The sequence below is a fragment of the Plecotus auritus genome (assembly GCF_963455305.1).
Source record: "Plecotus auritus genome assembly, chromosome: 8".
Taxonomy (NCBI): Eukaryota; Metazoa; Chordata; class Mammalia; order Chiroptera; family Vespertilionidae; genus Plecotus; species Plecotus auritus.
Window position 1 is genome coordinate 68,393,569 of NC_137782.1, and position 25,297 is coordinate 68,418,865.

The following is a 25,297-nucleotide window of genomic DNA, read 5'->3' on the forward strand; positions in this document are numbered from 1 at the left end:
ATTACCTGCAAAGTTTGATAGTCAAGTTTCTTTACTGTCAATATGCCTGTTGTTGTTGTTGTTATTGCATAAAGTATAACTATTGGTACAATGTTGAGTAAAAGAGTGATATGGAGGTTGTAGACTTATTCCTGATTTAATGGGAATGTGGATAATGTTTCTAATAAGTATGCTGTTTGCTCTGTTTCTGGATACTTTTTTTTTTATCAGGTTAAAGAAATTCCTTTCTATATTAGTTTATGAATGTTTTATTATGAATGAATATTGAATATTATCAAATGTCTTATACATCTACTGAGATGATCATAGGGTTTTTCTCCTATTACCTGTTAATGTGCTATTTACATTGATAAAATTTCTAATGTTTTTCTTGTATTTTGGGGACAGTCTTTGCCTTGTTGTATCAGTCAGTTTAGGCTAAGTTCGGTTCTGGTAACAAACACCCCCCAAATCTTAGTGAATTACAATATAAGATCATTTCTTGTTCACCATGAGCCCAGAGGGTTGATTTTACATCCTCTTAATTCTAGGATCCACCGCGATGGAGCATCTTACTGGTATGGTTGATAGAAAAGAGAAGATAATGGAACATCTTAATGTTTCTGATCAGAAGTAGCATGTGTTACTTCTACCCACATTTCATTGGTCAAATGAAGTCAGTGCTTGAGTTTGATGTCTGTGAATAGGCATATAATTCTTTTCCAGAAAAGTATCCAGCAAGTTTGGGGCAGCAAATGTTTTGTCAATAATACAGTCTGATACACTGGCCTTGCTGGATTTCATGTGCTTATATTTATTTGGGCTTTTGTACCTATGTTCACAAGTGACCTAAGATTTTTTTTTTCTTGGCCTTTCTAGGGCTTTCTCCCCTCCCTCTTGGGCTTTTAAAACAATTTGGGTAGTTTTACATCTTTTTACTATGTACATTGAGAAAGTATGTATAAAATGTTAATTATCCATTTCCTGGAGACTTAAAGAACTTACTTGCCAAACTGGCTGTACTTGGTGCATTTTTTTTTTTTTTTTTGGAAGTAGATCTTTGACTATGTTTTAATTTCTTTCATGGTTAATGTTCTCTTATGATTTCCTACTTTGGGGGTGAGATGCAATTTTGGCAATTGAAATTTTACTAGAAAGTTGGCCTTTTAATGTTGTTTTAACATTTAGTGGTCTAAAGTTGTTCAAGTATGTATTCTCTCTTGTGACTAGTTATATCCCTGTTTGTTTCAGATTTGTTGTTTTCATTGTATTTGCATTGACTTGGCTTTGTTGGAGGGTCCTTTTCTCAAAGAAGAGTTCATGCATGTTTGGGAACATCTGTCTTTTGCCACTTTATGTATAAATGACACCCTACTTAGCTTAGGAAACTACAGTTTCTTCTCAGAGCTCCCTTTACTCTTTAAAAAAACATCACCAACAGGATCTCATTTGATTCTTACAAAGTAAGTGTGAGCCGGGCCCTAATGATAGAGGAGGAAACCTGGGGCTGGGCAGGGTGAGGTCCTTGTTCCATGCTACCGGAGTGGGTAGTCCAGTCTAGACCAGTGCTAGCTCAGGGCAAGAGCTAGATTGGTGTTGCTACATATGGTAGGTGATGGCAGAAGTGACCTCAGTTCTCCCCTCCTCCCTGTGACTGCATATTTTGCCATGTGACCTTGCATCTCCTCCCACTAAAGAGGCTGTTATTTCCCCGCTCCCCCAATTCGTATGTGGAAGTCCTAACCAAGCCTTTTGAGCTAGACTGGAAGATTATTTAGCAAATATTCAGTCACTTTCCTATCCCTGTGGAACAGAGTATATTTTCCTGCTCCATTGACTTTGGGCTTGGCCATCTCACTAGTTTTGGCCAAAGAATGTAAACAGCCATGATGCAATATGAGCAAAAGCATGTTGCATAGTTGGGTTTGGCATCTCGTGTACTCATCATTTGTCATGAGAATAATATGCCCCTGATAGCTGATGTTTCAAGGAGAATATAGAGAAAAGGGGAATATATCTGACTGAGCCCACAGAAGCCTGAAACCAAACCTAGGACTTTCAGACAGAAACATAAGCAAGAGAACAAATGGTTGTTCTTGTAACCTGTAAATTTTGGGGTGGCTTGTTTTGCAGCATTATCACAGCAATAGCTGATGGATACACCTCTGCTTAGGGGAGTTATCCAGCCCAAAAGGGATATTTCTAAGCACTAGATCAATGGACCCACAGACAAGGAAGCCACCCAGAATACAGAGGTGGCTCAGTCACAGTAATGAGGCCTTGTAAGAATGGGCCAAGGGATTCAGGTCCCTGGAAGATGCACTTCATGGATTGACTCTGGCTCAAGGAGCTGGAGGAGACAGAAGCCAGTGGGCATTCTTTTAGTTCTGCTCTACCAGACTGAGGGAAATCTTCTACTCCCCACTGCCCAGTTTTCAGCAAATGAGGAAAAACTTTACATAAAAATTCAGAGATGCTGACTATTCCTTTTCTGTCAAATAGAGCACCCGAGAAATGATACTGTTCTACTCTGCTCTCAAGGTCCCTTCTGACCTCAGACCTACAAGACGGGACAGTCCAGTGAGCAGGTAGAAAGTTCCTGCAGGGAATTGTGTCCTCAGCTACTCAGAAAGCAATTTTTGGGCAGTAGGACGTGGCTGGAGATTAGATGACTGGGCAGGCCCTTCTTGGAGTTAGGGGTGGGGTGGGAGGTGGGAGATATGCAGTGGAAAGGGTAGAGCCTTTAATGTAGAGGCAAAATTCTGGCCGGGCCCCTGAATCTGTCCTTTAATGCAGCTTCCTCAGCACTGGACTCCCCACTCTTTGCAAATGGTTGACTGGTATCCTTACTTTTCTGACTGTTTTGAATTTCTATCTTCTTTTTAATTCTTTGTTGGTGTTTTAAGGGGAGGGGTCTTATAAATGGCTTGGTAGGATGCCACCTTAAGATAGTGACTTAAAACAAACCTTGACTATACCAACAGTGTGTATGACCTTCAGTATTGCAGTCAGGAGGAAATTTGTGTATGGACAATCAGAGTCAACCCTATATGTTTTACCAAAGTAAGTATTAGGTAGTGAAGACAGCGTTGGAGCTGGAAATGTGGATTTGGGACATGGATGCTCCTATGGATGGCAATGGAGGAAAGAAAAGAAAAAGAGAAAGAAAAAAGTAGAACTTTAGGAAATGCTTAAATTTAGGGGGAGATGAAAGAGGGGCAGGAAAAAAAAAAAAACTTTCCTGAGGTGTTAAGACAGGCATGAGAAGAGCAGGAATGATAGGCCACATACGGAATGTCACCAGGGCAGAAAGTCCTGCGTGCCTAGTAATGGGCAAAACTTGGAAAATAGTATTGTAGGGTAGGACCTTACCCTCAGGGTGACCTTTCCTCCCTGGCATGTGAATTCATGCTGTTTAGACCCCTGTCCTTTTATATCGCTAGTCATGAGGTTTCGATCCCCTTAGAGGAGGAACAAAGGGGCCAGAGAATAGACTCCTGTGCAAGCCATTGCACGACCAGTCCCTTAAGGAGTAAGCCCTCAGGACAATGAGGTTCTGACCCCCGTTAAAAAATCTTAGGACCAAAGCCTCAGGTCTGTTGACCGCAGAGACAGAGTTTTAGTCAAACTAGAGATGACAGTTAGGCCTCAGTTGTGTTTCAGCTTCAGGCCCAGAAGCAAAAGCAGATGAAGCAATGCCATGGCTGACATCAGGACCAGAGGCAAGGATTAATGACCCCCTACCTTAGTGCTGACCAATCCATCAGTAGAGACCATGACCCTGAAAGGATGCAACTGGAAAGCTGATGAATATTCTATTGAGATCGATCTTAAGGCAAGGGACCCAGTGTGTTCTCCCTCTCTCTCTCTCTCTCTCTCTCTCTCTCTCTCTCTCTCTCTCTCTCTCTCTCTCTCATAGGCCCTAGCCTTTCCCCTCTTCTCTCAGGAGTGTTATCTTTGCATTCCTTCTCCTAAGCATTAAGGCCCCTCTTTTGCCTCTGTAACTTGTTTGCTGAGCCAGTTTCTTCTACCTCTCACTTCTTCTACTTCTGTGACTTTCTAAATAAACTTTCACTTGTATTTGAGTTTTTGGCTCTGAGTTCTTTCTTAGCTGAATGCAAGGACTGAGGTCTAACATCTAACTCCACCAGTAACAGGACTTCCACAAATATCAGTGTTGAGGTCCCTGGAGCTGCCTCCAATGCATCTCTCATTCTGGCTCCTGGCTCTGAAGGCTCAGACTTTTGTGGCCCCAGTTTCTGGATTTCTTCTTGATTCCAAATTCTTCCGCAATTTCCACTTCATTCTCACCCAGACCAGAGCAATTTAAGAATATACTAGTAGGCTGGGCCCTATTCAATATTCCCTTTGTTTCCCTTTTTCTGCCAAGAGGTGGGTTGGGAAAGGGAAGAAATGTCAGCCCAGCCTAGCAGGAGAGTGAGTGCCTCACCCGTTTCCCCGAAGTCCCACTTCCAGTACCTGGGCCCACCAGGCTCCCTAGAGAGCTATTCTGAGCAGAAAGCCTGAGGGACTGGTTTAGCCTTTACGAGCATCTGGTTTTGTGCTTTGCTGAAGCCACGGGAAGGGAAAAAAAAAATTTTTTTTCCCAAGTAGATGGTGAACATGTAACCCCCTGGGGTGTAACAGGATGGGAATAGAAACAGGGTCAGGGGGGCACTGAGGAGTCGGAGTTATGACAGGTCACTGAGGGGAGGGCCACCAAGGTCCCAACCTTTCGCCAGTGCCTGCCACCACCTGGAGAAGTGGTGGTGGAGGGGGCCTTTTGGAGAGGTGGGGCTCCAGGTGGGAGGGTTGGGTGGCCTGGAGGGCACGTGGGGCAGGTGGTCCTGCAGAGGTTCAGGGTGCAGCTGGCTCTCCAGCTGGGAGAGGACTAAGCTTTAGCTCCTGAGTATTGATGGGACCAGATGGGGTGAGAGTCTTACAAAAATGGTGATGTTGATCCAGCTACCAGGTGGACAATGGTGCAGTGTCCCAGGGAAGGGTCAGTGGACCCATAAATCCAATCTATATATATAAAAGCCGAATATGCAAATTGTCCCTGCGGGAGTTTGACCAGGAGACTGATCGCTCACTATGACATGCGATGACCACCAGGGGGCAGTGTGGAACGAAGGAAGGACCCAGCCAGCAGCCAGCAGCCAGGGAAGGGAGGCCCTGGCTGGCAGCCGGAAGGCCCCGATCGGCCCTGATCGCCAGCCAGGCCTAGGGACCCGACCTGTGCACGAATTTCATGCACTGGGCTTCTAGTATTTAATAAAAACTCTTACCCAGTCCTGAGCAGCCCTGGGAACAGACAGCTCTCTCCCTGATGGACACAGATATGGATTCTATCAGTGGACTCTAAGCCAGGGTGATCTTGATGTGAGCTAACAGGAAGACTGAGGAATGCTCAGAGATTAGTTCCAGGTAAGGTATCTGGGAAGGAGGTCTTGGGAAGATGATGAGGTGTGGAGAGGACAGGCAGGCTCAGGGCCTTAGGGAGCCTGAAGCCTCAGCACCAGTGGCCTTGTCATGCCTGCACGGAGCAAATGAGATGCTTTGCAGAAGGTGAGTGGGCTTGAATCTGGAGTGTCTGGGGGCCATCCGGGGGAGAATAAACACACACCTCTGGAGCTAGAGATAGACCCTTGGGAGACATTTATGTATGTGACTGAGGTGATTTTGAATGGATGAGATTGTGTGGAGAGTTGAGAAAAGGAAGAAGAAAATCCTGGGGGACATTTAAGGACAGAGAGAGGCGCCTGCGCAGGAGAGAGAGTGTGGTCAGGGGACCAGAAGAGATCCCAGGGGCGTGGCTCAGCAGCGGAGGAACATTTCAGGAAGCAGGAGTGGCCACTAGTGTGAACTGCAGCACAGACAGATGATGGGAGGAGGTTAGGGAAATGAAAGGTCCCAGGTGACTTGCAAAAGTGGTCCTGTGGAATGCTGGGGACAGAGGCCCTGAAGAGTGTGGGAAGCAAGGCAAGATGGGTGGCAAGAGCCCAGTTTGAGAGGGAGGGTGGACTGGAGCTAGAGGTTTTGGGTGGGAACAGGAGTGAGGCTTTCTAAGGGGGTGGGGGTAGGTCACTGGACAAATGCCAGTGTCTTTGGAGACTTGCTTTTTTTCCTGTCACATCTCATAGGACCATGCCCTTCTCACTAATAAACTCCCTCATTTCTTGAGGATTGTGCAAAGGAACTCTTACTCCCATTTTGATGGGTACTGAGTCTTCCCTATTTCCCCAATCACCTTGGCATTTCAAGGTGATAACAAAAGGGACAATGGCCCCTTTTTATATGCACTTCAGGGACAGTCTTTAAAGAGTTGTGTGGGCCAGGCTGGGGGAAGGGGGAGCTGGGGCACCTGAGGTCTCAGGAAATGGTGCAGTGAATGCACTTCTTCCAAATGCTCCAAAATCACTGGCAAGAAGCTCCCTCCTCCAGAAGGGCTGTTGCTACTCCCTCCATTCCTCTTGGCCACTTTACAACTTTCTGGCATGTCCTGAGAGCAAGGTCAGTGGCTCAGTGCTTTATTGATGATAAGAACTGGGTCCCTGGATGCCCCTGTTGAAGCACAGCCTCTCTGGGGCCTCTGCAGCACTCCCCCATCTCCTGAAGGCTGGGTACTTGGTATGGGGGGTACAGGAGGCAGCTGATACAGAGCACTGCTGTGCCCAGGAGATGGCTGAGGCTTGAACATTGGACATGTTTTGCTGATTGATCATCGTGCCGACAGAAAGTACTGGCCAAGCTGCCCACAGTGCCTGCCTCCATGTCCACTGTTATGGGGACAAGGAGGCTCCCTCCCACACTAAAAATCCTCCTGATGAAGACTCCCTTCCCACCTTCTCCCTTGTCCCCACTATTGACCTCTGGTGGCTTACCTGCCCTAACATGTGGGAACCAATGTTCACCCTGCTCAGGGGCCCTCCCCTGCTACCGACCCCTGCCCAGGAGCCCAGTGTTCAATCCTCTGATACTGGACCCCTGATTTGACCAACAGCCCCCACCCCTGTGAGACCATAAGGGCTGTCCCCCAGTGTCCCCAGCTCTAGGGTGGCCAAAGTGCTGCAAAGTGCGGCCCTCTTGGGGTGTCAAGCATGGTTCCTGGGTAGGTGTTCTCTCACTCACCATGCACACCTGTCTACTTGGGCTTGTATATTTTTTCTTGTAATGTTCCACCTATTTAACTGATGACTGCATCACAGGTACATCTGGGGAGACTGACAAAGCGAAAATTTGTGTTTATGATTACTGTTTGTTTCCCAAGACTAGTCATGTGAATTTAAAACCTCCTCTTCCAGAGTCCTTTGGTCATGCTACAAGTCCCAAAGGGACAGTTAAAGAGCCAGTTAAGTTGAAACTAGAAAGGTGCACAAATACCCAATCTGTCCTGTTGTGGGCCTTTAGTACTTGAAGAATTTTAGAAAAAAAAAAGTTCTTTATAGGTTATAAGCTAAAGAGGGACAGTTTGCACAGTCTGGACAAAATAGAAGTACTCTTGCCAATAAATATGTCTCAAAATGACAAATAAAGCTCTCCCCATTTGACAGCTCTGGATCCCAGTGGGAGGTGATGGGCACAGGCACAAGGAGCTATGTACAGAGTGTAAACAGTAAGGCCCTTGGGGGGGGGGTATTGGGGGCCAGGGTCAGGTTATGCGGTGTGCAAGGAGGAGTACCCCAGGGTCCACGGGTAAATACAACAGGCTTGTAAAATCAGTCATCCCATCTGCCACCAAAGCTTGTGGGTGGCGGTGACAGGTCTCAAGGTTCCTCCAGTCGGCAGTAAGGAGAAACTGTTCACTGAGAAGCCCTGGTCCCAGTGATGTTTTCCTAGGGAGGCAGTGGGGCAGCCATGCAGGGCCTCCCTGCCCCTTTCTCCCCAAGAGGAGGGACAGGCCTGTCTGGCCAGACTTGGGGCTGTCTACCCAGGGTTCAAGGCATGGATGGGGCAGTGTTTCTCAAATAAGGATTGGGAGCAAATGCCCCCCGCCCGAGTCCGCACCCCCTCCCTCCGAAAGGAGGAGCTCGGGCATTTGTGTCTGGTGGGGGCCCATGACCTTCCACCCCTCCAGGGCAGCGCTCCGCCTCCCTTCCTCCTGGATGCTGGAGAGCAGCTGCCCTGATCAGTTTCGAATCCCTGATCCTCATGGGCCTCTTGAACAAAGCTAGCCTCTCCTCACGTCCTCGCCCTCTCCCCACCTTATCCACCTCCCCTAGCACCCCCGCCCCCACCCAGGCCTAGCTCTGGGGGTCCTTAAATATCAGTCTCCCGGAGGTCGCCGCAGTCCGCCAGTTCGTAGGCCTGACAGGTGGCGCCCTCCACGACGTTGTGGGGGACGCCAAGGGACACAGCCTCCACCTCCGAGCGCAGGGCGCAGGCGGCCTCTGTGCGCTGTGCGCTCCCGGCGCGGATCTTGTGCGACAGGCTGGAGACCTTGGCCCGCAGCTGGGTGGTGGGTCTCCGGAACGGTCCGGGCAGCCTCCACTCGCGGAAAGCGCACGGCTTTGCGCGGCCGGCGACGGTAGCCTGCACCTCGGCTGTGCCTGGGGAGCCTGGGGCCGCGAGCTCGGTGAGGGTCAGGGGGGCCCCGGGGAGCGCAGCACCCGGGCTGGGGGCGCAATCGGGGCGCGGTCCGCCAGTTGAGACCTGCCAGTGGTGGCCGTAGACCCGCCAGAGGGGGCGGCGGCGCCGGCGACGCCGGCACTGGCAGCGCAGGAGGCGGAGGAAGGCGCGCTTGAACTCGCGGCTGGAGCAGGGGTAGATGAGCGGGTTCACGCAGCTGTTGAAGTAGCCGAGCCAGAAGATGACCTTGAAGACGCTCTCCGAGGGCTTCATCTCCGGGAACAGGGAACCTGCGGGGAGCAGAGACCCACGAGGGTTAGATGCTCCAGGAGGAGGGAGGCCCAGGCAGCCCCTGGACGATAAGGAGCGACCCTCCCCGACCTGCAGGGGCCCTTGCTGAGTCATCAACTAGGGGCTCTCAAACTACTTCTCCCCAAGGGGTCCCTGATACAACTTCGTGGGGGGGGGGGGGGCCCTGATATAACTCCAGGGGAGGTCCATGAACTTAAATGGGGAAAAAGAGTCATCCTTAGTTTTACTCACAATACCGGAAATTGAGCATTTTCCTTAATGATGAGGGTAGGCAACAAACTGGAGTAGAATGGGGCAAAACCATATGAAATTACAGTTTTTGTAGCTTGAAACTGGTCCAACATTGGCAGTTTCCTAAGGCTCAACCTAATGTTACCAGGTCCTCTAGATATTTTTCTATCATGTTCAGTTGTTGCAGATGTTTTGAAATACTGTCTATGCGCCTGACTATTGGAGATGATGATCATTGGCACACACCTCTAGATCTCATTTCATGCCTTAACATAGAAGCACATTTATTACTGTAGCATAATTTCACTTAAAAATATTTTGACAAAGAGTTCAATGAAATCTATCTCACTGGCAGACCTTTGTATTTTATTTAGTGCATTTGAAAGCGTATCTCTGAGAAGGGCTCTTAAATAGTCCCTAGCACAAAAAGGGTACGAACTCCTGACCAACGTTGAGCAAAGCTTGCCCCATGCCAGGCACTGTGCTGGGCTCCCTTCAAACACAGCCCTGCTCCCTTGTTAGCAATGTGGATCCAATATCATGGGAACGCAGGTGGGATCTCAGAGAATGGGCAGGAGCCAGCCAGGATAGGAAGGGCAGAGGATGTGGGAGTAGAGAGGCCAGATGGGCAAGAGGATAACAAGTCTGGGGCCTGGGAGTGTTGTATAGGATGCACTCAGAAAACTTGGGACAGAAGGGCCTTAAATTCTGGGAAGTTCGGCTTTTATTCTGTGGGCAGTTAGGAGCCATGGATATTTTTAAGCAGGTGAGAGACAGGGCCTAGAATCAAACCTCAATAAACAATGTCCATGGCTGTCGGAATGCAGGACAGTGGGCTGTCCCAGTGGGCATGGTCAGGGAAGGCTTCTGGGATGGCTTTCAGGGAGCAGTGCCAGGCAAAAGGGGGTGGGGCACTGGGGTCTGAGCTGTGCCAGGAAGACCTTCCCATAAACCTCTCACCTGGCATCTCCATCATGTCTCTGAAAAGCACCCAACAAAACGTGAAGGCATGATCCAGGAAGCGAAGGCCACTCTCTCAGCCTCACTCATCCTCAGTAGCAGCAGGGGCAGAGGGTAGGTGGCAGGAGTGTCCCATTCTGGGCAGTAGCTGCAGGTGCCTAAGTGGCTGAGCAGCCAGAATAGGGGGCCTTGACAAATTGGGAGACCTGCTCGATCTTCCCCTTCCCCCAAAAGAAATAAGAGCAGCGTCCCCTACTGGGGCAGGGCACCATGTCCCCCTCTTGAATGTGGAGCACTTGCATATCACCTACACCCCACCATTTAGAGAATTGCTGGTGCTAAGAGACACCGTGGAGGAAGAGGAAGGGCACGAAGCATTGTGTGGCGTCAGCCATTCAAACCTGGGTCAAGTAGCCCTGAGCCAGTTATTTGGCTAAGTCTCACTTTCCCTTTCTGTGAAATACAGTCAATAATATTTCTCTGGCTCGGCCGGCATGGCTCAGTGGTTGAGCGTCGACCTATGAACCAGCAGGTCATGGTTTGATTCCTGGTCAGGGCACATGCTTGGGTTGTGGGCACAATCCCCAGTGGGGGGGCATGCAGGAGAGAGCCAATCAATGATTCTCTCTCATCATTGATGTTTCTATCTCTTTCTCCCTCTTCCTTCCTCTCTGAAGTAAATAAAAATATATTTTTTAAAAATAATATTTGTCTGGCAGGGATTTTGTGAAGATTCATAAATTAACAAGTTCTTAATAAATACTTCTGTTACTCACGCCCCCTTTCCCTATTTCTGTGGCTTTTGAGAGAGGAGACCTCAGACCTGGAAGGGACCCACTTCCCAGCTCTGGAGAGTGGCCAGAAACAGAAGCCTCGACCTGGTAGATTTGGGGGAGGCTGGGATATGGGTCAGGGTGTGTTGAGGAGACCCTATCCCCTGGGAGAGGATTTGGATAGTTGTCTTTGGAATATGGGGTCCACCAGGGTTGCCCTCATCCTCCACGAAAGCAGCCCTCAGAACAGCATTCCTCAATGGCTGAAAGTAAGACAAGAGTGCTGAAAATAACGTTCTGACTCAGGCCACAATTTTTTATATTTAGCCCAGGATGACAAATCGGTGGACTATGCTTTCAGCAACGAGTCTGAAGCTGGCCAAAGGGCATTGTTATCAGTGTGGTTTTGATTCAGATTAGTAGGCGACATGGCATACTGTATAGCCTGGGCCTTGTTGTAAACATTAACATGCTAATTTATTCTCAACCAACCTGTACAGAAGCCTGCCGCCAGCTGGGGATTCCTTTCACAAAAGAAGCTGGGATTCAAACAGCCTTGCAGCCCCCATTTTTCCTACTGTGTCCTGCTGACATCTTACTTTAGGCTCCCCCAGGAGCAGGCCCCGAGGCAAGTTGTTAATTTGGGAGGTAAGTGAATCCCGGGTAGTGGAGTGGGAAATAAGAGATAGAAAAGACAAGAAAGCCAATAAAAGCTTGGGAGCTTTGGGAGACAGTGGAGAATAGGAACCTCAGAGTTACCCGCCACCCCCTTCTGGGGTGAGGGAGGTGAGGTATCTATACAACCACTCCCATAGTTACTCCATACTTCTTGCCTACTGTGTGGGTGGGCAAGGAGGATTCTGGTGGGCAGAGAAAGCCCCCAGGCAGAGAGACGAAGGCAGGTGCTGGGGTGGAAGTTAGCCCACTAGTGCACTGAAGGTCTAGGGAGATGGGTGAGGCACCAACAGTATCTGCCACAAGTTTGTTTATTTGCTCTCTGCCCACTGTGTGCAGACATCTTGCCTGGAAAATAGACATCTGTGCCCTGGGCTCCAGCTTCCACAAGCAGTAGCTCCCAAGAGACATTTCCTGTTTCCTTCATAGATGGCAGTTCTGAGTCTCACACCCACCTCTGCCCACAGGCATTGTCAGCATTGTCCCTGCACTGCTGCCCTGCTGTGGGGACATCAGCGGACAAGTGCTTCTCAGCCACTCCCAGCTTTCTCCTCCCCCAGCTACTCTTGAGTTATGGCTACTCAGGTTGACCAGCTAACTCCCCTGTCTTGCCTCCTCACTCCTCTCCAGCTGCCCAGCACACACCTTTGCCAGCACCTGTAGCTCAGATACAGGAAAGCCTCAATGGACAGCTGGGGACTCTGAGACAAGGCCACTCGCTCAGTGCCTGGCAGCCCCCTTTTCTGGCTCTCTCTCCCACTCCCCACTTTGCCCACAGCCTTTCTTGCAAGCATGAAGCCCAGCTGTGCTAACTTATCTTGGCAGCGGTCATTGGAGCCAGAGGCTCACATGGCATGCCCTCCCTCACCTTCCCACCTCTCCATCCAGGAGCCCAGCATTGCCCCCTCACTCCCTTTTCTCTTGTGGTTCCTGCTCCTCCCTGCAATCTTACTTCTGTCTTTATGTGCATTAGATAAGTGGCCACACTGACTTCTCACTGCCCTCTGGCCATAGTGGGCTCCTCAGTCTTGCCTTTGGACTTTTGCACATGGTCATTCTGGATGCCCTTCCTCTTTCCACCACCTGGTAGTGCCAGTTCCAATGGCACCTCCTCCTAGAAGCCTTCCCTTGCACCCCCCTCCCAAGCCAGCAGAGTTTAGCTGTACTCCCTCCTCCTCACCACTCCCCCCACCCCAGCATATCTCCTCACTTCTAAGTGCCAAGAACACTGCAAGTAACTAGCAGTTTCCTGTCTATCTTAACCTTAAATGGTAAGCTCCCCACACCATGCTTGGCATATCATAGATGCTCAATACATTCTGACCTCTCCCTATTGCACCCTACATCCCATCATTGCCAACTCCTATCAGTCCCAGAGTCCCCCCACTATGCACCATCCTGTTATCACCCTAGTCCCAGCACCATCAGTCCCAGCTACCACGTGCAGTGCCCTTTCAAGTGGGCTCCTGCCCCAGAACCCTGTTCTCCACAGCAGCTGGGGGATGCTCTTAAAACATGTCTGAGCATTTTATTTCTTCACTTAGAACCCACTTCCACTGCTGACTACAGCCTCCCTCTCCCCGCTCTCATCTGTACTTTGAGCTGCCAGCCCCTTGGTTTCTCCCATCAGCTCTGTTTGCTTCCTTCTTGGTGTGGCTGAGACTCCAACTCTCTTGCAATGCTCCCACATCCATGTCTTTCTGGATTTAGGTTGCACTTCTCCAGCCAGATCCTAACTCTGGAGTGATTCACTCTAAACACACTTAAGGTCTCGACCTCAGTTTAATGTCCTTTGTTTCCAGCAGTCTCGCCACCATCCTCAGGTAGCTCTCCCCTATTCCTGCACTAGCTCCTTTGAGCCCTGACTCTTCCCTACAAGCCTTGTGGCCACCCCTTCACCATTTCCAGAGCACTGACCTCACTTCCCGTTTCATGGAGAAAACAGAAGCTAAAGAAGTTGGGGAAGCGCTCAAACCTTCCTCCTCTCTCTCCCACCTTGGTAAGAAAGAAATCACTCCTCTCACTCAAGGCTCATCACCTACTTGTGCTGTGCTGCTCTTGAGCCACCAGTCATCTGTGAGCTTGTCTCTGTCACAGCTGCACCCTCATTCTCTCCACCCTTTCCATACACACCTGTCTCCTCTTCCCTACCTGCTTTTTACTCCACCACCTTGCCCCACAGCCCCAACCCACACAGGTCTCCACCCTGAAGACACATCTCTTGTACATCCTGGACACTTGTCATCTCACATGGCTTCCAGGTGCCACTCTCTTAGATTTTTGACTCCGTGTCAATTTCCTTTGCTGCTTCTTCCTTATGTCCCCACTGCTAAATGTAAGAGTTCCCTTAGAAGAGTCTTGTAAAGGCAGTGAGGTCTCTCTGACTTTCCATTTAAAATTACAATGTCCTCCCGGCAGCCCTGTGCTCTCCACCTCCTCAACTGGCTCTGTTGTTTTTCACAGCACTCATCACCTTCTCCTGTACTATTTGAGTTACTCTTCACTGTGTCCATCAGCTTTGTCCCCACAGTTCACAGTTCAGAGAGGAAGGGCGAGGGAGAGAGAAACATCAATGATGAAAGAGAATTATTAATTGGCTGCCTCTGCACACCCCACACTGGGGATCGACACCCAACTCAGCCATGTGCCCTGACCGGGAACCGAACTATGACCTCTTGGTTTATAGGCTGATGTTCAACCACTGAGCCACACTGGCCAGGCTGTACTTCTCATTTAACTCTCATGGCACTGGCATCCACCTTGCAGAAAGATTCTAGTTATCTCCAGAGGGCAAGGAATAGGGTCAAGTTCTGAACTTGAATCAATCTAGCCCTAAAGCACTTGGTCTTCCTGTAGCATCTTGTAAAGATAGAAACAGAACGTCTCTTGTTCTTCCAGGGATTCTGGAAGAGCCACAAACACTAGCTGCCTCATCCCCACCTCTGGGCTTTCGCATGTTGGCCTGGCCAGGATGGCCCTCCTTCTGTTTCCATAGTGAGTACTCGCCTTCTTCGACTTGGGCCTCGGACCACCTTCTCTAGGATTGTTTCTGTGATTAACCCCACTGCCCTGGGATAGTAGTTTCTGGACTGTGTATTCCTTGAGCACCTCTTAATTCTGCCTCCTGTACGCTAGGTGGCATTTGTTGGCCTTCTGTGTGGCATCTAGGGTGCCCTGTGGGGCCTGCCATGTAGGACACTCACAAGGGCTGGGCTGTTGCCTGCTCGTGGGAGCTACTTCTCAAGAAGAGTACCAAACAGACCCCACCCTCAGGAGCCACAGAGTTGCTTGGCCATCTTCTTCCCCTCCTTCAAGTCTTTGCTCAAAAGTCTAAGGTTTGAAGTAGATGCTGTTGGTGCCTCGCCCGTGTGCATCAGCCCTCAGATGCTGAGTGGTGGCTGCTAAAGCCCATAGTAGTTAGTCCCTTCTCTGGAGAACTGTCCTCGGCTAATGGGAGCTGCTTCAACTGGGAGATGACACCGCCCTACCAAGGGGCAGCTCACAGCCAGGGACATACTGATATGGGATAGGAAAAGCCAGCTCCTTGCCTCCAGGTGGTGCAGTTCTGTGCTGCCGATCTTGCTCCAGGGCTCAGGTAGGACCAGGCTGATGCCAGACTTTGAGACCATATCCTGGGTTAGCTCTTTCCTGCCCTAGCCTACTTCCCTCCCTGAGATCCTTCCTCAGTCCATCACTTGCAAAATAACCCCCTTCTCAGGCTCTGCATCTAGGGACCGGACCTAAGATGCCCAAGGACATGTCTTCAAGCTATTTTGCTTGCTTCCTAACCTACAATGGTGGGAATATGTCTTTGTCACTGGACCAATTCTTCTGCCGACTGCTGGGAAAGGCAGGGCACAAATACGCACATCTGTGTCCACTTCTCCCTACTCAACAGACAGTCTGGAGCAAGGCAGGCAGACATCGCTGGTCAGAAGTGGCAGGGCCTCTTCTGTGTCAGCAGGTGAGCTCACTCTCTGGCATGATGGCTGGGCCATTCTGGACTACACTCTTTTGGGGGAAAAAAAAGTGTAGGCCAGAATGAGCAGCTTGTGAGGTTAGGGGTGTGTGTTTGCAGCCTGGATCATCACAGTCTAGTTCCCTCTCCCGATGAACAGGAATGGCCAGGCCCAGGAGTTGAGGCTGAGATGCCAGTTAAGGCTGGTGGTGACCAATGTGGCCAAGCCTCATTGAGGAATGACAGCTCTGAAGCCAAGGGGCAGACTGTGTGATTAACAGCATTGTTTTGGCCTCACCAGGGGGAACTCGTTCTTTCTTGGCACAATGTCAGAATTCACAGCCAGCCTTGCTCATAACTTGCAGCCAACTATGAAATATCAGGCTGCACCAGTCTTCCCTTCCCCTATACCTTAGTGGGGGTGGGGGCAACCCCTAGAGCCACGGTGGCCGCCTGGTGGGGTCCAAGGGAAGAAGATGAGTCACAGACCTGTCCTGAGACCTACACTGGACCCCACCCATTTCCCTTCAATTCTTACCTCTCCTTTTCTCCCTTTCCACCTTCCCTATTTCTCCCCGTTCTTTCTACTCTTTGTTGTCTCTTCTTAACTCATTATTTCCTGATCTGTGGCCTTGGAGTAGCCAAATCCCAAGCTCTGGGTGCCCAAGGTTGAAGTCCTGCCAAATGGCTCTTGTGCTCAGCTGAAGTGGACCCTGATCAGAGCGTGAGCCTCTCAGCTCATGGATCTGAGCAGATCAGTGCTTATGCCAGAGGAGATAAGATCCCCAGGTAGTGGTCACTCTGTCCAGGAGTCCCAGCACTGAGCTGCTAGGCATTGCCCATGAGGCCCTAATACCAGCTCTTAGGGGCCCAGAACCCTGTTAGGTGGGTCAACAAGGGCAGACAAATCCTCCAGCATTCGCAGACCTTTTGGTGGGCATAAAGCTCATGAAGCAGGGTGAGGCAGGGCTCAGACAGGGCCTCAGAAACTTTCTCTTGAGGGGTGGGTTTAAGGATTCTTGGGGTCTTCTGGGGTCTATGAGAGGATTAAGTCACACAGGAAGTGGCCTCGTCCCATGGCAACGCTCAGGACACCATTGTGGCCAGGATCTGGGGCATAAGGGAACATGAAACTGAGCCTGGGGGATGAGTGCAGGGCCAAGGGGGTCAGTGAGATTTAAAGCTTAAATCATGGTTGCCAACTGACCTGAACCATGGCCCTAGCCTGACCTCTGACCCTGCCAGGAAGTAACAAGGACTCTGGAGCCAGAGTGCTTGAATTCCAGTTCCAGCTCTGACACTTATTTTGTTTTTTAAGATTTTATTGATTTTTAGAGAGAGAGGAAAGGAGAGGGAGAGAGAGATAGAAACATCAGTGTGAGAGTGAAATATTGATTGGCTGCCTCCTGCATGCCCCCTGCCAGGGATTGAGCTCACAACCCCAGCATGTAAACTGACCGGAATGGAACCAGCAACCCTTCAGTGCACAGGATGACGCCCAACCAGCTGAGCCACACTGACCAGGGCCCAGCTCTGACACTTAGGATTAAGATTAATATAAAAATATTTTTAAAAGAAGTAAGTAGCACAGGATATTCTTGCAAGTAGGTAAAAAGCAAGAAAGATTATAGTGAGAAGATGGGGGTAAGGGTGAAGGAGCCACAGGATTGAGGGCAAATCATTTTTTGGGGGAAGTTCAGGACACATCCACATGCTGTGTGTATGCAGAGGAGAGGTGGAAGACAGGAGGGCTGAGCAGCAACAGAGAGAGTGAGACCCCTTAGGCAGAAAGGGGTTGAGAGAAATTCAGAGCCAACAGGGGACATGCAGGACTTCTGGAGACACTCTGAGGCTGCCCTGAGGAGGAAGCCTGCCTATGAAAAGTGTGATTTCTCTTTGGCAAGTGCTCAGCTAGACACTGGATTCACTGGCTCACAAGAGCTGATGGTTAAATTTCCAAAGAACTTTGCAAGCTGGCTGATGTCTCTTTGGTAGCTTGAAATTGATCACAGTGGGAATAGTTACACCATGGAAATGGGCAAGTTTCTTTGTACTCTCTTTCAGTTACTTACGTCCCCCGCGCCGCCACCCCCCCCCCCACCCCCATCTCTCTCTCTCACACACACACACATAACCACCATCCTGATTAGTTTCACCTGTTTTTGAATGTCATATACACAGAATCATATAATATGTTAGCTTTTCATTTAGGATCCGGCTTATTTTGCTCAGCATAGTGTCTATGAAGCTCATCTATGTTGCTATTGTAATCAGGTTCATTATTTTCCTAGCTGTATAGTAGTCCAGTCAATGAATACATCACAATTTATTTATCTATTTAGTTGATGACATCTGGCCTCATCTCATGACCTGTTTTCTCATAGATTGTATATTTCAGGTTTTCCCAAACCACAGGATGACCCACAAAGACCTCCGCTCCTCTGTGCCTACATATGTACAGTTTCCTCTGCCCTCTCACTGGTGGTATGTGTAAGAATATTGACAGTGCACTGTGATAAAGGTGTGCAGAATGCTTGGAGCATGAGGGAGCACCTAATTAAATCCGTAGGTGGTCAGGGGACTTAGGTTGACAGTACATGAGGGAGTTCCAAGTCTGGCTCCCACATGGCTGGAGTCCCAGTGTGTCCTGGGACTGCCAATATCAGAGCCTCCTGGAAGCTTATTCACCTGAAGGTATATCTGGGAGGGGCCTGTGGGCTCTGGGCCTCTGGGACTGCTTTGTGTGACTGACATATTCTACACATTCAGAGGCTGAGTAGGAGGCCAGTGAGGCATGGTGACTGCCCAACAAAAGAGAGCTAAGAGTGCAAGCGGGGCATCTGCCTGTGGCCATTAGGAATGACAGGGGGCGGACTGTGTGTGTGTGTGTGTGTGTGTCTAGGTCTCAGTGGACAGGTCCACCTCTACCTCGGGTATGGCTGGCAGGCTGAAGCCAGACTCAGTGGGATGCTACTGCCATGAGAACATCAGGAGAGATGGGACCTCTGGAGCCGCCTGGGAGAGGAAGGGCATTCTCTGCAGATGGGTGCTTGCCTGCCCGGGACAGTGCTCCTCCAGTCCCTCTGTCCCCCCGTTGCCTGAAGGGAAGGTGACTGGCATTTCTACGCCCAAAGGCTGTGGTTGAGGGAGCCCTTGCACTAAGGGTCCAGGGCAGAGGCTTTCAGGTGTATTTCTAGCTGGCCCCATCCTTGTCATGGCCCCCTTTTTTGGGGTCTTCCATGGAAGTCTGCAGGTAGCAGGTCCTAACTCAGCCTTGGGCAAACTACGGCCCGCGGGCCGGATCCGGCTGTTCTATCCGGTTCTCTTGCTCTCCCCTCCGCTCCTTTACTTTGAATTTATATTAGTTCACACAAACACTCCATCCATGCTTTTGTTCCAGCCCTCCGGTCCAGTTTAAGAACCCATTGTGGCCCTCGAGTCAAAAAGTTTGCCCACCCCTGTAACTGATGCCCTTTCCCATAAGCATGCTACAAGTCTGGGCTCCTCTAGACATCTGGCTAAATAATCTTGTAAGAAGGAACCTTTACATAATGTCCTGTGATTTTCTCAGGCACCTAGTCCTGCACCAGCTTGCTGGGGTGAGGGCAGGAGGCACATATCTCTCATTGGCAGGGCTGCCAAGAGCCCCTCCTCCAAGGACTGGGGACCATATACTCTATCGTCCAGACTGGAACATCTCTGAGAGTGAAAGGGGGCACTATTAGTAATCATGTAGGTCAATAGGTATAACCAGGGCTGCCTTGGCCAAACCTGGATGTGTGGTCATTCTTCACGGGGCCGACAGCACAGCTGGGCATCAGTATGAACCACCAGGCAGGTGAGTGCCCTCTCATGGGGGTGAGTGGTATTTCTCATTCCTTACACAGCTCCCCAGGTGTCCTGGAAGGGCAGGTGCTGCCTTCCCTGGAATTGCTGCCTTAAATCGCAGGGTCCGACAGGTGATGTCTCAAGTTCATTGAGCTGACTCTGCCTGCTGGCACATGCTCTGCAGTTGCTCCTCATTGGGAAAGGGGGCAGCTGGAGGTGTAGGGGGTGACCCCTAGCCCTTCTTCAGGCCACTCAGGATTTTAGGTGCCTGGTGTCTGTGTCCCAATCTCTCCTGGCCATTGACCTGGGCCCCCAGAGTCCCTATGGTTCAGGACACCCAATCTGTATCTCTCTCCACTCCTGCTCCAGCCTGACCCAAAGCATTTCAGTTTATAAATGGCAGTCACTCGCTCCCTGTGCCAAGGTCCCTCTGGGACCCTGGGTTCCCTTCTTAAGGCTCTCAGTGCCCTCTGGGCTGTCAGGGCCACTCCCTGGCTATGTCACTGCTGTGCTGTAGCTGCAGCTTCCACTTGACTTTGTGTCCGGAGGCTGTGGGTATAGAGCATCCTGGGTCTACTTGACACCCCCAGGCTGTGGCTCTACTGGGTGCCTTTGTTGCCATGGCCTATGGGCCTTTCTGGCACCGACTGCTTTTTCAACCTCTCCTTCCCTGCTGCTCCTCACATCTAGTGTGGGACCAGGGCTTGAGGGAGCTGAAAAGTGTCAGTCCCCCTTCTTGGCCTCCTCCTGATTTCTTCAGTGGGCGCTCCCCAGGCTCTGTCCCCAGCCCCTCTCTTTTCTTTGTCTCTCCATCCTCTCTCTGCTTCTGCAACCACCCCATTCTTGACCCTCTTATCTAAGTTTCCAATGTTTTTCACACACCCCACCACATTCTGGCACCTCCTACCAACCCCCTGGATGCTACATTCTATCCCCCCCCCCCCCCCCACACACACACACAAGTTGCTGCTCAGAATATTCCCTGTTCCTCCAATGGTGCCTTCCTGCTCCAGGCCTGGGCCAGTGCTGGGGAGTGTCAGGACCTCCTGACCCCCTGGCCCTCCTGCATAACCCTCAGGCCACCCTTTCTCCACCTCTCGCTCCATCCTCCTGTTCTCTCTGTTGATTTACCCTCAGAGCCACATCGTGGCGATTGGAATATTCTGTGTCCCTGCTTGGCCTCTGTCCTGTTTGTTTGCTATTGCCACATTCCACTCAATTCAGCTCCACCAGCGGCCGTGGGCTCTGCTCTGGGGCTCAGTGAGGTGCCCTGGGAGGCTGGGAATGTGCCAGTAGGAAGGTGAAGGCAAGGAGAGTCCCCACCCAGGGTCACCACGCCAGATGTGAGGAGCAGCAGAGATGGAGGGATTAAGAAAGAGCAGTGTGTACTAGCCAGGGGCAAAGGCCATGGAAATTTGGGGATGATTTCCTGGAAGAGGGGGACACGTGATCTAGACCTCAGAAAACAGTAGCCGCTTTCCGTGTTGATTGTATCAGTGAGAAACTGGAAGCATAGAGCACTCAGCAGGAGACTGCATCAACACACCACGGAACACTCTCAAGCAGGGCACCACGCTGTTGCTGAAATGAGCCAGCATGGACATGGATAAATCTCAACGACACCATGTTGGGTGAAAAAGGCAAACTGAAGATTGATGCGCAAGGCACGGTACGATTTACATAAACCCTAAAGGCACACAAAACAATATTCTCTATTATTATGGATACAGATATTTGTGGGAAGAGTACAAATGTGTGGGAGTGATAAATTCCAGATTTGCCTTTGGGGAGGGAGGGAACAAAAAAGGACAGGAGAAGGGAACTTAGCTGTGGCTGTGTTCTATTTCTTTGAAAAAAGAGAGAAAAAGGGATCAGAGGCAAATATGGCAAAATGTGAACATCTATTCAATATGGGTGATTATGGGTACATGGGCACTTGCTATATTATTTTCTTCTTATGTGCATTATTCTGTAACTAGAAATTTGAAAAGAAGTTAAAAGACCATTAGGGGAGATGGCAGTCTACACACAGGTTGATTATTTCCTACAGGGGACTGGTATGAACCAAGGGGCAGGGGAGGATGAGGGCACCTGGGATGACAGGGCACAGCTGGAGCAGGGGTTGGTTGGTAGGGCAAGAAGCCTCGGTGATGGCTTGTGGGGTGGTTCTAAATACTGGGTGGGTGGGTTCCTAAAGGGGGGCACACAGACTTTCTCTTTCTGTCTATTTGCCTCTCCCTTCCCCCTCCATCCCTCTCCTTATCACCACCACAGCCTCTGGCTGAGTGACTTTCAAGTTGGTGATTTATTCATTTCTTATCTTATACTGAGCATCCACTACCAAAACAACAGCTCACATGGCACTCACCATGTTACAGTCACACATAATATCTCACTGAAGTCTTATTAACACCCATGTAGGTCGTCATTATAACCATCACCATCATCCTTATTTTATAGATGAGGAAAGAGAGGTTCTGGAATTTGCCGGAAGTTACCCAGCTAGTAAGAAGCAGAGCTGGGATTCGAACCCAGGATCTCTGGTACCAGATCCTATGGTCCTTGCTGCTGTGCTCTATTGCTCTTCATATGCCAGGCACTGTGCTGGGTGCTGTGTCTGACTTCCCCCACCAGCACAGTCCTGCCCTTGCAGAGCTCGTGGGCCAATTGAGGAAGTCAGACACCAAACCAAGCAATACCCAGACGTGATTATAGCTAAGGAGCTAGTAAAGGAGGAGAGCCTGTGCCACGAGGGAGAAAATGCAGAGAAAGACACACTGAGACTGAGGCATCTGGGAAGGCCTCTCTGAAGAGGGGACATTTACGCAGAGACCTAAAGGATGGGGAGTTAGCCAGGAGGGGTTGGGCAGGGCAGGCCAGACAGAGGGAAGAGCAAATGCAAGAGCATGAGGGATGTGGGCAAGGAACCAGAAGAGGGTCAGAGGGGCCAGAGGGGCCAGAAGGGCAGTGAGCAAAAGGCAGGGCAGCCAAGCCATGAGGCAGAGGGCAGGCAGCCCATCATGTGGGGCTCTCCTTACAGGAAGGGGACCACATGTCCGGGTTTGTCCCTACTGTCCTGGTTCATGCCTGTGTTCTAAGCATAAGTATTCCTAGTGTCCCATTCTGGTTTGGACAACGATACATTTGAAGGTCACCTTCTCATAGGACATAATGGAGAGTTTAGATTTTGTTCCCAGGGCAGTGAAAAAGCATTGAGGGGTTTTCATCGAGAGTGACACTCTAATTTATAATGTATAAAGATCACTCTGGCTGCTGTGTGGAGAGAGCCAGCAGGGGAGCAGGAGGGAGGCCATTGTCCCTTTCCTGACTCAGCTGCAGAGTGTGGAAGAAGCAGGCCAGGGAAAGGCAGGGGAGGTCCCTGCTTGGGCCTGCTGAGGTTGCAGCCATGGGCGAAATGACACAGGGTAAATTTGTCCCCGGAAATGCTGTTCTCCTTCTCCTCCCAGTGCTGACCCAGCCCCAAGGTCCAGGAGGACCCTCAGGTGTGGGAGAAAGTCCCTCAGAACTGCTGCCCACTTTCCAGGTCCGCAGGGACCCTTGTGGGAGAAATAGGAAAGTTTTTCAGAAGTGCTGAAAAACTCAGTAAATTTAAGAAAGATGATGAAAACATTAAATTTCCATTTGATAGTTTGCCCCCTTCCCTTTCCTACTTACCCCCACACAGCCCCTCCCCCAATTCCAAGAGGAGGATGCAGAAGTTAGAGCCCAGGGCACTCACAGATTCCAGCCGGGGAGGGTCTCCAGAGGGGGCCAGCTTCCAAACTGAATGAGTGCTAGGAGAAAGCAGGTGGCTTCTGGTGCCTGCTGATGTACATGTTGACTGGGCAGGGCTTGCTGCCCCTGAACGAATGTAGGCCCACCCTGTCTGTGTGCCCACCTCTGGGGGTTGACATGTATATCTGGGTGTGTGTGTGTGTGTGTGTGTGTCTGTTAACATGTAGGTGAACACATACACTGCTGTTACATACTATGAGCAGATGCTTGCACAGATTTCCATTGACCTTTTATATTTAGCGGCGTCCAGAGTGTAAAACAAGCCCAGAATTTTAATGACAATGAAGGGGGAGTGGAAGGACCGAAAAGTTAGAAGCCTGTGAAACAAATTCTGCAAGCACGAAGAGCCTCTTGTTTGTCCCCCCACAAAGCCGGGCCACACTTCTGTCTAAGGGACCGGGGAGGTTGCTAAGCCCACCTTCCCTGTTCAGGTGGAGAGCCACGCTCCAGCTGGGGGGGGGGGGGGCAGCCAAGCCTGGGTGCCAGGAAGGCATACCTACAGGCTCAGGAAGGAAGGGCTGGTGGGAGAGGAGTCACTTACCAAGTGGCAGGACGAAGAAGAAGGGGAACCAGCAGAGCACGAAGACTCCCACGACGATGGCCAGCGTCTTGGCAGCCTTCTTCTCGCGGGAGAACTTGAGCAGGCGCACGGACAGCGAGCTGCGGAAGGTGTGGCCCTTGGCGCTGCGCAACCCTCGGTGCGCCCCGTCTGTACCCGAGGCGGCGCCACGACAGTGGATGCGCAGCACCACCTCGGAGGCCTTGCCCCGCTCCCGCTTGACGCCTGCCTCGAGGCTGCGCGTGGTGCTGCGTGCTACCACGTACACGCGGCAGTACATGACTATGATGACGGCCATGGGCAGGTAGAAGGAGCACACTGAGGAGAAGACAGCGTAGCCCACCTCCTCGGTGATGCTGCAAAAGCGCTCATCAGGGGGCACTGGCTCCTTCCAGCCCAGCAGGGGCCCCACAGACACCACGAGGGCCACAGCCCAGAGCAGCGCCAGGATGGCGGCCGCCTTGCGCTCCGTCATGATGGTGGGGTACTTGAGTGAGTGGCGCACGCCCACGTACCGGTCCACCGAAATGGTGCAGAGGCTGAGGATAGAGGCAGTGCAGCACAGCACGTCCACGGCAGCCCACACGTCGCAGAAGGCCCGGCCGAAGGCCCAGAAGCCCAGAACCTCCATGGTGGCCGAGAAGGGCAGCACCGTGGTGCTGAGCAGCAGGTCGGCCACGGCCAGGTTCACGATGAAATAGTTGGTGACGGTCTGCAGGTGGCGGTTGCAGGCCACCGAGAGGATGACAAGCAGGTTGCCCGCCACAGCCAGGAGGATGAAGGCGGCCAGAAAGACGCCCACGCCCACGCTCTGCGCGCTCACCACCAGACCCCCGACGGCCGCCGTGCCGTTCACCTCGCCGCCGGCGCCCACGGCCCCCGGCTCCCCGGAGGAGCTCTGGTTGTCCTCGCCACTGCCCGCGCCCACCACGCTGCCGCCGCCGCTGCTGCCACCCGCGGTCCCCGGCACGCCGCCCACCGCCGGGCCCTCCGAGGCGGCTGCGCCGCCCGCACCGCCCCCTCCGCCGCCCGCGCTGGAGCCCGAGGAGCTGCTATTCGGGCGGGGTCCCTCGAAACTGGCGCTCAGTAGATCGCGGAAAGTCATCTCAACGCGCGACCGTCGGGGGCAGGACCCGGGCACAGGAAAAGTGACTGTCAGGGAGGAGGTCACCGGACATAGCCGCAGGGCTCCAGTCCAGCCCCGCGCCCCGCGCACCGGTACCGTCGGAGTCCTGCCCAAGTTCCCGCGACGTGGAGCTCCGCTGGCCGCAAGCAGAGTGGGCAGGAGGGGCGGCGGCCGGGGCTCCCCGAGGCCGGCGTGGAGTCGGACGGGAGAGTCGGCCCGCCGGCGAGCCTCTCTGAGTGCCTAGGCGAGCGGGTACAGCGCCGGCTCCCGCCCGGGCGGTGCAGGCGGCGGCCACTGCGGCACTCGCTACTGGGCGCTGGGGGCGGGACGGAGGAGGGGCTGCGCGGGGACGGCGAGGGGGCGGCCGGCGCTGGGGGGTGGGGACGCCACTTTCGCCGCTGGCAGGGGCTGTGCGCTCCCGCCAAGCGGGGGTCCGGAGGATGTGGGGCGCTGCCGCGCACTCCAGCCCCGCGGCAGCCACCCCAGCCTCGCCGCGGGTGTCCACGGCCGCCCTCTCTCCTCGAGATCTGCTC

At 51.7% G+C, this 25,297-nt stretch overlaps 1 protein-coding gene across 1 annotated transcript; it reads right to left on the reverse strand.

Moving 5' to 3' along the window:
- Positions 1-7,201: 7,201 nt before the first annotated feature.
- Positions 7,202-24,987, reverse strand: ADRA1D (adrenoceptor alpha 1D). The gene is made up of 2 exons (XM_080686220.1): positions 23,621-24,987; positions 7,202-8,837 (listed from the first exon to the last, which is right to left on the reverse strand). The coding sequence occupies exons 1-2, from the start codon at positions 24,741-24,743 to the stop codon at positions 8,239-8,241; spliced, it is 1,722 nt and encodes a 573-aa protein (XP_080542346.1). The 5' UTR covers positions 24,744-24,987; the 3' UTR covers positions 7,202-8,238.
- Between the last annotated feature and the right edge of the window lie 310 nt (positions 24,988-25,297).